Source organism: Drosophila teissieri, chromosome 3L (assembly GCF_016746235.2).
Source record: "Drosophila teissieri strain GT53w chromosome 3L, Prin_Dtei_1.1, whole genome shotgun sequence".
Lineage (NCBI taxonomy): Eukaryota > Metazoa > Arthropoda > Insecta > Diptera > Drosophilidae > Drosophila > Drosophila teissieri.
In genome coordinates this window covers 7,615,475-7,631,008 of record NC_053031.1, presented here as the reverse complement: position 1 = coordinate 7,631,008, position 15,534 = coordinate 7,615,475, and the positions used below count along the sequence as shown (strand labels likewise).

Here is a 15,534-nt window from a genome sequence, read left to right as displayed (position 1 = left end):
AGAAAGCATTTTGAAATAAATGCAATTTAGTTAATTAAGATATGTAGTAAAAAAAAATAGGATAAATATATTGTGTAAAATATTAATCAAAAAAGTCTGCTTTGGTTGTTGTCCAAACTTCATCAACGTTCCATCCCTTCAGTTAAATACCTCTTAAGGCGAATGTGGGTATATTTTTCAGATTGCTGTGCAGTCACACTAATTTAGGCACAAAAAATCGGAGCGCGAAGTTTTTGCGTGTGTTGCATTTTGCTGAAAAAAAGAGTTACCTGAGTGTCCAACGTAGACAAATTCGTCCCCCGAAATTGACGCGTTGAAACTGTCGAATTTCCCAACGATAATTCGCCAGCAGAACGTGCAGTAAAGAATACGTGGACGCGCGGAACGCTTGGTGTTTCATTTTGTTCGTTCGGCCAAATTTAACAAGTGGTTTTTCGCACCAGCGTTGTTGCAGCTGCACGAAATCGCCGTCAGCAGGCGGATGAGCCCGGGATTTTCATTATCCCCAGTGGTAAGTGAAAATGGGTGCATAATTGTGCAGGTAACATGATTGGAGAGGGGGCGGGAGGGCTGCATTTCGCTTAGCAATATTATGTTCTTGCACGTTTCAGGGTTGTCACCTTGCAGGTAGTTAGTATTTTTTGTTCGATATTCTTGGGCAGCGTGCTGGTATCAATGCAGTATTTCAACATGCTATTCTTAACATTTTTTAACGCAGTAAATTTTTAAGCATTATTGGTCAACGAAACGCATAAATACATGTGTGTCTCTGGCTACGGATCTTTTAAATCCTGTCAAAAAAATCTACTGACGAATCGAGTAACTTTTCAAACTTCTAGTATTTGCAATCGCTTGCAACCCTGACGTGCGATCTATCGAAACGGCGAAAGTTTTCTATGACGATGAGAAGTCGAATTTTTGGATTTTTCGCGTGACAAGTTGGTGGTGAAAAAAACCAGGCACAACCTTAACAATTCATTTGGCAACTTGACTAACGATTGGCTACTGAAAAGCGCTACGCTGGCTGGTGCGGGCGGTGCAAGTAGGGTGTGAAAAGTCGCAAAAAAAAAAATCAATTGCCTCTCGGTCGTTTTCAATTTTCAATTCACATTCTTTGCGTGTGCAAAAAGCGAAGGAAAGGCGAGAAAAAAATATAGACTGAAAACGACAAGAAAAGAAGAAAAAAAAATATAAAAGAAACGGCGAGCGGAAAGAAGAAGAGCACAGAAGAAGACCGAGGAAAAGGCAACGTAGAGTTGAAGAAAATGTTGTGGAAAAGGGGCGGAGGAGCAGGAGCCGTGTTTTCGAGTCGCAAGCAGCAGAAGCAGTATAAATAAATAACCATCGTCGCCCAAGAGAGTGCTCGATTTTCAGCGCGATTGGAATCGCGGAAAAGCAAGTTGGCGAAATACGAAACATCGCAGTGAAAATCAAATTTTCCAAATAGAAAGAAGAGCTCCTCCTCTCGCTCGTTCGCCTGCTCTCTCATCCTCTCCTTCGCTCTCTCTCGCTCCCACTCTCGCGACTGGGTGGCAACGTGTGTGTGTGTTGCTGTGTGTGCCTGCTGTGTGTGTGAGTGTGCCGCGTGCGTAAGTGTGTGTGTAGCTCGAAAGAGCGAAAAAAATAGATTTAAAAAAAAAATAAGAGGAAAAGCAAATAAGGAGAAGCGAAATAACCGACTGTGTCTTTGTGTGGAATTTCTTGATAATTGCAACATACGTTACCATGGAATACTACCTAGGTTGGTAAAATGCGTTAACTAGCACCATTACATACGTGTGTGCCACCACCCCCTATGCATCACCCACATGCTCGCAATATTTGCATATGTATGTGTGCGCTTATGCTGGCACTGCGTTTCGCTTGTTTGTTTTTTGTTGTTATTAGCTCGAAATCGGCAGAGTTTTCCCAGCGTCTAGCGTCCTCCGATTACGAAAGTTTCCCGTTACGTCTACAATATCAAAAAATTGACCTTGTTTATACACCAAACACCCACACACACACACACGCACGCACAGAATCACATACACACACACCCAGCCATGCAACACCACCCACCACCCCGACCATCCATAATGTGAAAACCATCTTATGTGCAAACCACTTGCAGGAGGATATGTGTACATGAACGGAGATGCACTCAAGATCCAGCCGCCCGTCTACACCAACGTTCCTGTCGAGACGGCGATGCTAGCCACTAATCTGTTTGGCGCCACCACCCAAATTGCAGCGTCTCCCGCAGCAGCCGCCGCTGCCCACATACCGTTGATCACAGCCGCCGCTGCAGCAGCCGCCGCCGCAGGCGCTCCAGCAGTAGCTCCTCCAGTTGCCGTTGCTCCAGTGGCCACCGCCTCAGCAGCACAAGCAGCAGTTGTGCCCGCCCAGCAGCAGCAGGCGCATCCACACCAGGCCCAGATTTTGGCCCATACGCACGTAGCCCACCAACAGCAACAACAGCAGCAACAGCAGCAGCAGCAGCAACAGACGCTCCAACAGCATCTTCACCAGCAGCAGCAACAGCAGTCGCCGCATCCCGCCCAGCATCTGACCTACGGCCATCAGCCGGCGCTTCCGCAGGCCACGGCTGGAGGTTCAGGAACAGTAGCCGGAGGAGTAGCAGGAGCATCCGGAGGAGTCGGAGAGGCCCAGGACACCAACGAATACGCCATCATGAATGGCGCACTCGCCCAGACCCAAGATGGCACTGTGGTCTGCTACACCACAGACGCCCTGAACAACACGAATTTAGTTGCTCTCGATCCGCAGCCCCATCAAATTGTAGTGCCGGTCCAGGTTCCTGTCCAAGTCCCAGTGCCCGTTCAGCTGCCAGCCAATGGGTCCGCTGATCAGCAGCAAGGCAGCCACAATGCAGCCGGTGGTGAGGAGCCCAACATACCATTGGACAAGCTCAAGCAAATGCTGGCCACCCAACTTGAGTACTACTTCTCCAGGTGGGTTTCATCTCCTAGTCTTAATCAAACTATTTCTGACTTTGATTCTTATTCGCCTCCAAACAGAGAGAACCTGGCCAACGACACTTACCTGCTCTCCCAGATGGACAGCGACCAGTATGTGCCCATTTACACTGTGGCCAGATTCAATTTGGTGCGAAAACTAACCAATGACATCAATCTCATCACTGAGGTGCTGCGTGAATCGCCCAATGTCCAGGTGGACGACAAAGGTCTGCGCGTGCGTCCCAATCGCAAGCGTTGCATCATCATTCTGCGCGAGATATCGAACAACACGCCTCTCGATGACGTCAAGGTGGGTGACTCTTCTCGCTTCCCTGAGTCAGCTCAAATACTAATTGGATTTTGCTTATGTTACAGGCTCTGTTCAGCAACGAGAGCTGTCCCCGCCCGATATCCTGCGAATTTGCCGCCAATAACTCATGGTACATAACCTTCGAGTCGGACGAAGATGCGCAAAAGGCGTACAAGTACCTGCGCGAAGAGGTCAAGGAGTTCCAGGGCAAGCCGATCATGGCTCGCATCAAGCCCAAATCGTTTATCAATCGCATCCAAGCTGTACCAAATATGAAGAACGGCTATCGCCTCACGTCGCCGCCGACTGCCAATGTCTTTGATCCATCCGGAGCCGGTGCCGCCACAGTTGGCTATGCGGCTGCCCAGCAGCCCCGCTATCTGTACACTAATGGAGCGGCCATCGCGGCACCCGCCTCAGTTCAGTACAGCAATCCAGTACTGATTGTAAGTATCATGTATAATAACTGAATAATTTAAGTACATATTAGATTTGTTATTTAAGTAAATTAGGATTCCAATAACTTAAACAACTTCTTGAATTGTGATTTGGCAGTGTTTGCATACTTTTTTAAGATTGATTTGATTTATTTGTTAATTAAGCCAAACTTTATTTGTTTACAGCCGATTCCGCAGAATCAATTTTACCCAGGCTTAGTGGCTGGACCCTGGCCGCCTGGCACTGTAGCAGCCACTGCCGCCCATGGGCAAAACTTCTACGAGCTCGGAGGAAACATCTTTACCACCAATCCTTTGGCTCCGCAGCCTGTGACAGCCGGTTTCGCTCAAGCTCCACCACCCACCGCACAAGCAATGGTCACGTCCAAACCGCAGGGCGGAGGGCGCTACAATAACAATCACCGCGGAAATCCAAACAATGTGGGCGGTGCAAACTCGGGACCACGCGGCGAGTCGAGAGGCAAACCACCGCGCAACACACAAACACCCTCGCACATCCAGGGCGGCAGTATTGTGCCTATTCAAATAACTGGAGCCATTCCAGGAGGAATGGTCAGCGTGGTCCCGGCCAACATTGTCCAGGATCCACTACAGCCAGCCCCTTTGCAACAGCAACCGCAGCAAGTGATCCAACAAATTCAGCAGCAGCCAACGAGCTCAGCTCAACAGCAACAGGCCTCGGTGCAGGTGAACAACTCCACTCGCCACTACCCCATCAAGAGCAACTGGAAGGGTGCGTTTTCAAATGCCGCGTTGTTGCGAAGCCGTCTAATTCAATTTTCATTCGCTACAGGTGGCATGCAGAAGAACCTTGACAAAAGCTATGGCGGGGGTGTGACCACCCACCATCACTACACCACCCAGGTGCAGGCTCTGCCCGCCCACAGCCACCATCTGCAGGCTCAGCAGCAGCAACAGGGACAGACTCAGCAGCAGCACTATCAATTGGCTTCCTCCAGCGCTGCCAGCGCTCCGCAAGTTACCTATGTATCCACTGCACCGGCTCCACAGCAGCAGCCGGGCCAGCATCAACACCACCTGGTGGTCCAACAGACCCAGCCACAGCCCCAGCAACAACAGGTAGTCCTTCAGCAACAGCAAGTGCAGGTGCAGGAGTTGCAGGAAGCGGGAGACGGCGTCGAGCATAGCTCTCACGCCATGCAGCAGGTTAATCGCAGCAGCAACATGTCTGCCAGCTCCTCCTCATCGCTGGCCACGTCGATCAGTAAGGAGCCACTGCAATGGCAGAACCGCCCGCGACGTCGTCGTCGTGATGAGGAGGGCGGAATCAACTATTCCCCAGGCGGGCGAGTTGGGGTGAGTAATCTATATACCATATAAAGCTTGCGGTTTCTAAACCTTTAAATGGAATTTAAATTTAACGTAATTTTATAATGCAAGTCACCGAAAGTAAAATTTGTGGTTTACTCAAAAGTTGCATTATGATTTATTCTTAACCGTCTATACTTTTGTATTGCAATACAGCTCTACGGCAGCTCGCCCTCAAACCCGCATCCGCAGCAGCATCTGATGTCATCTTCCACCGGGAGCAATGTGCAATCAGGTGGCGGAACCGATGGCGGCGGAGCCTCCCATCGCGGCGGAGAGCGCCAGAGCCACTACAACACTATCCACGACGTCCCACCGCCCCAGCACCGTGGCAACTACAAGGGCAATAACTACAATCCGCATTACCACGCCCAGCATTCATCGATGGCAAGTGGCTCGCACCATCACCATCACCACAACGCCCTGTCGTCGCAGCAGCAGCAACATCACATGACCACCGGCACTGGGCAGCAGGGCTCGGGTCATCACTATCATCACCATCACCACCACAATTCGATTGGCAGCAATGTGGGCAACAGCGGCGGCTTAGGCGTCAGCAGTGGCGGAGCCGGCGGTGGCGGAACTGGCGGAGGATCGGGCAGCAACAGTCTGTCCGGCGGAAGCAACGAGCGCGGTATTCACCACAGCTCCTTGGGCTATCAGGGTCACCAGCATCAGCACCAACAGCAGCAGCAGCAACAGCAGCAGCAGCAACAACAGCAACAACCAGCCGCACCCGTGCAACCGCCTCAGTTCGATTTAGAGGATGCTGCCTTTCCACCACTGCCAGCCACGTCAGCCACCGCTCCACACACACCTCAGGCCACTGGCGGAGCCTCCCTGCAAAACTCAACGACCTCTTCCTCCTCATCAACAGGTTTGGGCCAAAAGCAAACCCTGCACCAGCAGCAACAGCAGCCGCATCAGCACCAGGTGCTGAGCAGCAGCGTGGAAAGCGCCGGCGGTGAGGAACAACGCTCAAGTAATCAGCAGGGAATCGAGGCCAGCAATATTCACTTGGCCAACAGTTCCACTGCCAACAATTGGGCTGAGAACCGCCTGTCGGACGTGGTGCGCACTGGTGCTGGCGGGGGCGGCAGTGGAGGCAAGGGCAAGGCTCGTAAGGATAACAGGCACCCACAGGGCCAGAACCAGCCCCATTTGGCCCACAACTATCAGCAGCGTAATCCACCTGTTAGCCCCACGCCAGTCCTGGGCGCTGAGTATGGAATCCAGATTCAGGAGGGCAACAATACTAAGAACGTTACGAAGCAGAGCTCCAGTAACAACAATTCGATCCATGTGATAAAGTGTCAAACACCAAATATCAATGCCAGCAGCAGAGAGGAGGCAGCCGGAGCCCAGCAACAGCAGCAGCAGCAGCTGGACAAATCAAACAAGACTGAGGATGAAATGCATCCAAAGCAGCCATCGCAGCAGCGACTGGTCGAAGGCTATGTCCAGCAGCAGCAGTTGCCGCTGCTGGCTGGCCATAACGAGTATTCCGCTGCCCTGGCCGCGGGCGCTGGCGCCTGTAGCGTGGTGGAGGGTGGTCTGACCACCAGTTTGGCCGAGTGCAGCCTGGGCCAGCACAAGAAGCCGCCCTCGGTGGCCGCCCTGCATGTCAAGAAAGACGCCAATCTGCTGGAGAAAGGCGCCAGCAAGCACAAGAGCGTGGCCACGTCCACGTCTACAGAAAACCTTTCGGCTGCCGCCACGGCCAGCAAACTCAGCTATGCCCAGGTGGCACAGCACCACAAGGCCGCTGCCTCCTCTGATGGCAAGGAAACGGGCTCCGGTGGCTCCACGGGCACGCTGTCGCCCACCGGCAGCCACAAGATGGACCTAGTCTTTGGTGATCCCGCCGTCGTGGTGGCAGCCGTGGAGAAAAGCGGCCTTGCCACTGTTTCTACCGAGAAACGCGCCGCAGGTGGAGCCTCGCCCGCCGCGCTGATCGGCAAATCAGCTGGTGGTCTTCCGGCTTCCAACACTACCCAAGGCAGCAGTGCTGTCGTGGTCTCTGCCAAAGAGAAAGGTATGTTCGAAAGCCAGTAAAAGCTGTCTTTACGGAGTGCTCCTTAAACGTTGTTGAATTGATTACAATCTACAATCAGAACTTATATCGAAAAAATCCACTCCTCAGATAATCGTCCCAATGCCGCCGTTCGCCAACTGAGCAAGGAGAAACAGCAGCAACATCAGCAACAACATTACGGCTCTGCTACAGACCACAATACTAATGCCAATGTCGGCTTGGGGACTAGCGGCAACCGCAAGTCCAGGGCCAACAACTCTTAAGGGAAGGGGAGAGGATAACCGCGTTGCCAAAGCGAGGCAACTGTGAAATACCTTTGCAGGATGCCTCTAAAGCTGCATCCGACTGTAAATATATGAAATTCCATGTGTAAATATGAGCAAACCTTTTTGTTATACCAATAAGAGCTAGAGATATCTATGAGCTAACTAAGGAGGCATATGAAAGGTGAGTTGTAGATTATACCTTGAAATCTTACTCACCATCTTACTTACCATCCGTTTTTCAGTAGTTGCCGCTGCTCGAAGGGACGCGGAAACCAGAGCAGAGGAGCAAGGAGAGAGCAGCAGGCGATGCTTGGACCAGTTATCATATTAGTAGGCAAAGACGAAGAATGAATGGTGCATACCCTTTCTCCAGCTATATTTAATCAGTTATCAGTTAATGTTAATCTACCTAAGCTAATGTTACCTAGACTCGGTGGGTACACACGCAGCATAGCGCAGGGCGGAGGAGCAAAGCTGTGGCGACAGCATACAGAGGAGTAGAGACAAGAGATGTATATGCCTAAGCTATAATTACGATTATTAATAACGATGCCGAGTGAATAAGTCTTAAGAAGTTTGAGCGTAGTAAGCTAACTAGCATCGAACGACAAAACAAAACTAAAGCAAGTTAAGGAAGCCAAGCAAGGAAAGAGAGAAGGAAATATTAGGTTTTATTGATAAATTACCGATGAACTCATGAATCACACGTCGACTTTACGTTATATTATTTGCGTTTAATATTTCATCATTCTCATTTTTGCTTACACATCAGAACCTAATGTTTATAGCCAAAACAGAAGTACACAGATACGAGTGCGTAGCCTACATAGCTATGTCTCTGCTAGTCTCACAGGTTAGGGTACTTCTATTATTTATATATATTATATATATATATATATATATTTATATATTTATATATATTGTTTGAATTATTGTAACATTTTAACGGATGATCTTGTTTTGAGCAAGAGGTTTTTTTTATATAACTTGATTATGGGGATTCTCGTACTTAGTTCACGACTTAAGGGATCCTTTACACAGACACACCTGAATACGCCTAGGCAAACTTATCTTCCCCCAGACACCGACTCTTGTATACCCCTCATTTTATACTTGTATCGTATATCGTGGGAAGGACTTACATTTTAAAATTGCATTTGTTTCCACATGAAAGCAATTTTCTCAGTTTGATGGTTTCACACGTCTATTTCAACAAGCAAAGAACGAAAATGAAATGAATTAAGAAGTTAGGTCATTGCTAAATACTAAACTTTATCCTTACAAAGCGTAGGTGGACCCAGCTCAGCTCATAAGACAAACACTATCTAATGTTATATTTACGACTTAGGACTCTATACAAAAGGTGCCATAACTAAAAAAACACACACACACAGACACACGAAATTTTATGAGGTTTAGGAAGACACAAAACGGGCATTTAAAACGAATTCTTTACCAATGTTTAACTGTCTCTCAATTTGAAAAGAAGCTGCTTCATCCTCGCCCCAAATTATTGATGCTCACCTTAGGTATAAATTTGCGTAGAACTGCATACATTTTAATTATTTAATTTGTTTCCCTTTTAATTGTTTACGATTTACGCACAAATTGATTTATGGAGTCTTAATTTATTCAAATTTAAGAAGCATGTAAATTAATTCCCGAAGCATTAAAACAATTGGCAAGGGAGTAAAGAAAAAATAATCAGTAGTTTTAAGAGCGTACACACGATATCTACAAACTATTCTAGGCATAAGAATTAAGTTTAGATATGCATATATGGATATTCACACTAAACTTAACAACATTATTTCTTTTGTTAGTTAATTCCTTTTATTTGAGAACAAAACTGCTCCGCCCTTTCACTTCGACACCAAAACGAAACGAATCATTTTCATTTTAACACATTTACAACAACCTCACTACCAAAACAAAGAAAACCCGCGTATTATGTTTATTCTCTTTAATTACATGCTTATGAACCCACTGTGAACACACTGAACAATGTTTTCCCAAATGAAAAAGTACTAAAACTTTCATCCAAAATCAAAAACGAATGAGAAATGAGAAATGAAAAATGAACTCTAAACGCAAGACTTCCAACCAAAATGAAATTGAAAATATAAGAAAAGGATAAGAAAACTGAAAAATCAATATATATATACACATATACTTTGTTTCTATGAAAACAATCGAATATGCTAAGTGCCTATACTAACTAATATGTAACATACGAGCAGGGTACAGACCGACCACTGAGCCAAGAACCAATGTGGCCCCATCCGCCCATCAAATCCCATCACATCGCATCTGATCACAAACAACAACACACAACTGCCTCTAGGACATAAACAGCAATCAATCAATCAATCATTTATATTCAAACCATTTACTCATTCACTCATTAGTTCGCCCAGTCAGTGGGCATCCTGGGTTGGTCCAGCATACGGATAGTTCACTAGGGATGGTGGTCACCAAACAGATAGTATACCTTGCTCAGTGTTTCGTCGCGTACCCGCCACACAAATGTATCTTTAAATAATTCATAGTTTATAGTTTGTATCTTCCCCTCCAAATCGAAGAAAGACCCAAACTGTAATCCAACTAACCCCCAACACTCCAACACACACATTTCTTTGGAAAGTTCTCAAATGATTTTGTTGTGCTCATCACTCACTGTCGGCTGCCAACACGAAATAATACAAATAGAATACAAAATCACACACCACACCACACCACAATACAACACAACACACACTTTACACACTGTACAGTTGAACCTCAATAGGGCGGACTGCGACTGGGACTGCGGACTGCGCATAGGGTGAATCAATGGATGAGGGACAGCACGCGGCCAGAGTGGAGCCAGCAGCTCGATGGGCGGCGGCTCCAAACTTCCGACAATGAGATGTGATATTATGCAATTGACAAATCATCAATTGTGTGCGACAAAAAACAAAAACAAATAAACGGAATGCGAGTTGGTCCATGCCAATCGAGATTGCCACGCCCACTCGGCCACGAGACAGTCGACACTTGGACACAGGGACATTACGACACTTGACCACGCTGCCCATCCAGACGCTGAGATCGAGAGACGAGAACCGAGAGCCGTAGCGAGATATAGAGAGTATAGGGAATAGGGAAAGTAAAGGAACATTGTTGATGTTGAATAATTTTAAGGAATACAATAAATTAAATTAAATTGTTAAATTGTAAACCTCAGTTCTTAAGTTATTTATTTTTGTATACTTAAGCAGCGCATATGACACCTTGTTATATTTACAAAATAATACTATTGCAAGTTCAGCAGACATGCCACGCCCATAGAGCTATGTATTTCCCGCATTGCCGCCACCCTACACCAAGCCACACCAAACTACACCAAATCACACCTATCATATCTCCTGCTCCCCAAACGAGACACTCAAAACATAACACTGACGCCCAGCTTAGAATATCGATATTTCGTTTAGTTTAGTTCGAAACTTTCGTTCTTACACCACCCAAATACCTTGTATTATTTAACCCTTTGGATTGCCCCCCAAAACAGACCACTGTACATACCCTTAGCTATACATTTCCGGGGGCAATCTCCACCTGATTTCATGCAAACACCTTCTTTGGCACTGCCACCTTCTTATACTTTTGCGTTCGATGTAATTCCTGAACTTTCCTTGAAAGATCTTTTGAGTTGTTTCTGTTTTGTTGCTTTGGGATTGATTCACTCCCTGATTTCGTACTACCGTAAACAACAAACAACGCTAAACTAAAATGCTTACGCACATTGTTATCACTAGAAAAACGATAAAAAACAACAAAGAAAAAACCAACAAGAACAACAAGAACATAAACACAACAAGAAAAACCTGTCTGTTAAAAAACAAAAATGAGAATATGTAATATGAAATAACGAGAAGTACATGCATACATATATAAATATATATATAATCAATTTGTAATTGTACCGAAATTGATAACTGTAAAGTAACAAGAAGTTTATAAAATTGCATATGATTTAAACTATAAACTAACTATAAAGAAATACAATATCCCTCTATGCAGCAAGCGAAAGCAAAACCAACAGCAGTTATACATAATTGAATGTGTAATATGATGGCAAACATATAAATAAAAATATTATAATAAAACAAAACGAAAAAAAAAATACAAACACTGAGAAACAACCAAAAAAACAAAAAAAAACAAGCGTAATTCATTTCGTCTCTATGCTAGAATAGTTAAGCCTGAACAATTGAACAATTTGTACGTAAAACTAGACGATGAATGACTATGACTAGGTGATGATGTTGATGACGCGGCGGACTTAATAGCAAAAAGTTTAAATAAAATTTATACTTGCGAGTTAAAAACAAATGTGCTCCCACTCTAGCCACTTTTTGTTTTCATTTTATTATACGCTTTTATACGCCTCATATAATTAAAAAGTCAGTAAATAACAAGCAGAATACAACAGCGAGCGGCCGTTTTGTAGATAACCGAGGGAACACAATAAAGCGATAACCGCCCACTGAGGCCATGTACAACAGTGCAGTCCAACTGGAGCTAAAGCTGCTCCTGATGGTGGGCTTTGATCTAACTAAAAGTATATAACACGATTACAGACTAGCTGGTGACTCCAGAGTGGCAGGACTAGTCCCAAAAAGTACAACTTACTTTCATGGATTGTACATCGCATGACTAATAATATTTATCGCTTATACTTTAGATCCCCGTCAGAAATGCAAAAAATCCACTTTCTTGGGCACTACAAAACATTTTTTCATTTTTAATTTTGAAACTTCGCACTCATTTCTTAAAGATCAGTCCCAAACAACTTTCACAAGTATATTTAGGTACATAAATACTAAACGAGTAATACAATTCTTTTTTATCCATTTTGCTCGGGCATCACAAAACATAGTAAATCATACAATTATATAGTTAGACAAGGCATATATGTATATACACGCATCGTGGGTTACAATTAAAACAATTATTAATAATCGGAGCAAACATTTTGGTAAGGACTGTGTGGCGTACGATAGTGTGTTGAGTGTATATAAAACTTAACCAAGAACACTTGCGTTGTTAAGTATAAAGAGTTGACCTAAGCGGTATTTGAGTAACCCTAATTAATCATAGATATAGTGGCTTTCGATCGCTGCCAACTTGTTTAGATGCGTCCCCAGCTTCATTTCATCGTCTATGGGACCGGAATTGGATTGCTTCTGGCAGGGTTTGGTTTGCGTTTCCGTTTCGGTATCGGTTTCCGCCTCGGCTTCATCCTTTGTGACTTCATCCTTCGTCGCATCGTCGACTACCTCTTGGTCATTGGTCGCCTGGCTTCCATTCCGGCAGCGGGCTATCAGATCGCTGTAGGGACGGTCGTGGAGCAGGCACACCAGCACCACGGTCATATTGTCGCCGCCGAGGCCGCCCATTTGACAGTCGGGTGCCAGGCAGTGGTTCATCAGCTCCTCGCAGATCTCCTCCGGATACATGCCCATGCCTATGCGCGTGCGACAGAACTCGAGCACTTCCGCATTGCTCATTACATCCCAAATGCCATCGCAAGCCAGCACGATGAATTCCCAATCCTCCATGATTTTGCGCGTCTCCACGTCCGGGTAGGCTATATAGGCGCACCGAGAACAAGAAACAAGGTGATAATGGTTGACAAGAACAATGGATGCGGTAATTCTCACCTGTGACGATTTGATCTTCCGGTCTTTTGTTCTCCTGCTTGAAGACATAGTCTCCGAGGGCCCGCGAAAGTGCCAGATTGCCGTTGACGCGATTGAACTCCACCCAACCGCCGCCCTCGATGATCCGCTTGGACTCCGCCTCGTTGTTGGGCTTGTGATCCAGCGATAGGACCTCCAGTTGTCCGTTTACGCAGGCAATGGCGCGCGAGTCCCCTGCGTTTGCGCAATACAGCTTGTTGTCTTTGACCAGAACCACAACGGCAGTCGAGCCAGCCATCTGGTCACCACATGTCTTGTTGCGCAGCATCACCAAGTCTATGTCCAGAAAGCCCTGCAATTGCATCATAAATGAGTGGTGCATCAAATAAGATGGCTTAAAGTATTTTAAATGTTCTAAAAACTAGTGACATTGAATGTCATTACATTTGAGATGTCTTCTTAAGTTTATCTGTTAGTTAATAAACGTAAGCCCCATAAAGATAGTAAGTGTATAGAGGTTTTAACACGTTGCTTTTATCCCATCACTTATCATTAGTTCGTTGTCTATGATCGTCAACACAACTTAGTAATGCTGATGAGTAACTTCTTGTTTAAATGAGTAGCTTGAAGCACGATGATGTACGCATTGCACATACATATATTCGTACTCCAACTATGTACCTTTAGCGATCTATAAATGTCGCGATTCCCGCCATTTAAAAGTGACTCTGCCGTGACTCACCTGCTGCAGCGCCTGTTCGATGTTGTCGTTGTACTCCGGCCGCTTGAGAACGAACTTGTGCAGGTGCTTGCCGGCATACTGGGCCACCGTGGCGCCTCCGTGTCCATCGTAGACGGCGAAGAAGGCCGCACCCGGATCGTCCGGCAGGGACAGGATGTGGGTGTGCGAGTCCTCCATGTTGATGCGCCACCCCTGCATGCAGGAGCTGCCCACGCGGTAGGCGGCGTTCTGGCAGTACGAGGACTCCTTGGCGGTCACCGGTTCCGATAGAGTCTGACCCATTGCGGCTTCTGTGGTGTGTGTGTGTGTGTGTGTGTGTGTGTGGTGTGGAGTGTGTGTTGTGTGGACTGAAGGCTCTGCGGGCGGGGTTTGTGTTATCGATTTACGTCGCTTTTCTGCGGAAAAGAAGACGTACAAGCACACGGGTTAAGTTAATTACGAAACTGACTGCTGGCGGAGCGCGGAACAACCGACGGCCGACTGTCAACTTTAGATACGCGTGGGCTCTGGAGATTAGTATATCAGGGGCATAAGCAAACAGACGTGGAGATTTCAGGGCCGGATCGCGATCCGGAATTGGATTCCGCTTGGGTTCGCGTTGGCGTTCGCCACGGGTTCAAAGGGCAGGTGATAAATCGACTGTGTGATAAGGCCGATATTCCGCTTCGCGTTTAACGTAACTCCGTAACAAGTTCACAGTTCGCAGCTGACCTGCGGAACTTACGCAAAACCAAAAGAATAAAAACCGAAAACTAGAACAGCAGAGCGGCACAACGGCAAAGGAAAACAGGCCAAGAAACGGAGAGAAGTGGAGAGAAGATGGGAGGCGGGGAGAAGCGGCGCCAAGTGCAGGCTGCACTGAGTACCCACCTGGCGTTCACCGTTTTTGCTCGCCCCTGCAAGCCGTGTACGCATCAAAGAAAAACTGTTTAGTAAAAAATTATTAAAAACTGCGCGTGTTTATTTTTTTATTTGGTTTGTGCAACGCAGTGTGAACGTGTCTCGAGTGCGACATTAAACCAGCAGCGTTCAAACATGATGGCTGACCACACTAATGTCAGCATTTTGCAGCACTGGCAAAGCAACGTTACTGCTTGGGAGTGTGTCTCGACTAACTGTGGGTAGCACTGCTTGTAAGCTGTTTGGTTTTGGCGCCTTGATTTGAATTTAAAAAGTTTAAAATGAAAAAAATGTTCATTTATGTACCTTATTTGCACAAATAATGGGTTATATTTTTTGGCTTTCCATTTGCATTGACATTTCGAATATATTGTGCAATTCCAATGCAAATTTCACATTATGGGGCTACTCTTTTCCGCTTCTCATTTCGCGTTTTCGTCATCTTATCTGCTCTTTTTCATTTTTTTGCTTAGCTGGCGAGTGCATTGAATTTTGCGAATTTCGCTTTGGGCTTGCGGCAAATATACGAATTCAAGGACAAATGACGTCAGCTAAGCACTTTTTGCGGTTGCTGCTGCTGCTGCTGCTGTTTTGTTGCTCCCAAATTGTTGTTGCTTGGGGAATTAAAGCTTGACTGGCATTCGCTGCCAACGCCTCTGCTTTCTATTTATTGTCTTCTTCGTCTTCGTCTTCTCTTTTTTTTCGCGTTTTTTTGATTCTTTTGTTTCGCGTTTTTGGCGAGCGAAAAAAGTGTATTAAATATTTGCACAGCAGCAGCAAAAGCCACAGAGCCGCAATTTCTGATAAAGAACTTGTGGATGTATTCTGGTGTCTCTCTCCGTTTTCACTT

The 15,534-nt window shown here is 46.1% G+C and overlaps 2 protein-coding genes across 10 annotated transcripts; one reads left to right on the top strand and one right to left on the bottom strand.

The window, feature by feature from the left end:
- The first annotated feature begins 197 nt into the window (after window positions 1–197).
- On the top strand, window positions 198–9,408 carry LOC122618504 (la-related protein Larp4B). Of its 8 annotated transcripts, none has more exons than XM_043794989.1 (10): window positions 1,066–1,741; window positions 2,111–2,951; window positions 3,018–3,267; window positions 3,333–3,713; window positions 3,891–4,458; window positions 4,519–5,042; window positions 5,211–7,089; window positions 7,198–7,436; window positions 7,495–7,536; window positions 7,601–9,408. In XM_043794989.1, exons 1-8 carry the CDS (start codon window positions 1,726–1,728, stop codon window positions 7,350–7,352), a joined length of 4,614 nt encoding a protein of 1,537 aa, XP_043650924.1. In that variant the 5' UTR covers window positions 1,066–1,725; the 3' UTR covers window positions 7,353–7,436; window positions 7,495–7,536; window positions 7,601–9,408. The 8 variants fall into 8 exon arrangements, with proteins under 8 accessions (XP_043650926.1, XP_043650927.1, XP_043650924.1 ...); XM_043794988.1 differs by having other exon boundaries at window positions 7,598–9,408; XM_043794990.1 differs by having other exon boundaries at window positions 7,198–7,536; window positions 7,601–7,709; window positions 7,770–9,408.
- A 2,704-nt stretch (window positions 9,409–12,112) lies between these two features.
- LOC122616721 (probable protein phosphatase 2C T23F11.1) lies at window positions 12,113–14,808 on the bottom strand. 2 transcript variants are annotated; one of them, XM_043792269.1, is made up of 4 exons: window positions 14,655–14,808; window positions 13,785–14,179; window positions 13,064–13,394; window positions 12,113–12,990 (listed from the first exon to the last, which is right to left on the bottom strand). In XM_043792269.1, exons 2-4 carry the CDS (start codon window positions 14,064–14,066, stop codon window positions 12,491–12,493), a joined length of 1,113 nt encoding a protein of 370 aa, XP_043648204.1. In that variant the 5' UTR covers window positions 14,067–14,179; window positions 14,655–14,808; the 3' UTR covers window positions 12,113–12,490. The 2 variants fall into 2 exon arrangements, with proteins under 2 accessions (XP_043648204.1, XP_043648205.1); XM_043792270.1 differs by lacking the exon at window positions 14,655–14,808 and adding an exon at window positions 14,509–14,532.
- Between the last annotated feature and the right edge of the window lie 726 nt (window positions 14,809–15,534).

Bases quoted from the DNA above. Each gene is read 5' to 3' on its own strand.
- LOC122618504 (XM_043794989.1), top strand. The intron at 3,268-3,332 runs GTGGGTGACTCT...CTTATGTTACAG, and splicing joins CGCCTCTCGATGACGTCAAG to GCTCTGTTCAGCAACGAGAG. The intron at 3,714-3,890 runs GTAAGTATCATG...ATTTGTTTACAG, and splicing joins ACAGCAATCCAGTACTGATT to CCGATTCCGCAGAATCAATT.
- LOC122616721 (XM_043792269.1), bottom strand. From the start codon at position 14,066: ATGGGTCAGACTCTATCGGAACCGGTGACCGCCAAGGAGTCCTCGTAC. The intron at 13,395-13,784 runs GTGAGTCACGGC...ATGCAATTGCAG, and splicing joins TCGAACAGGCGCTGCAGCAG to GGCTTTCTGGACATAGACTT. The intron at 12,991-13,063 runs GTGAGAATTACC...GCGCCTATATAG, and splicing joins GGAAGATCAAATCGTCACAG to CCTACCCGGACGTGGAGACG.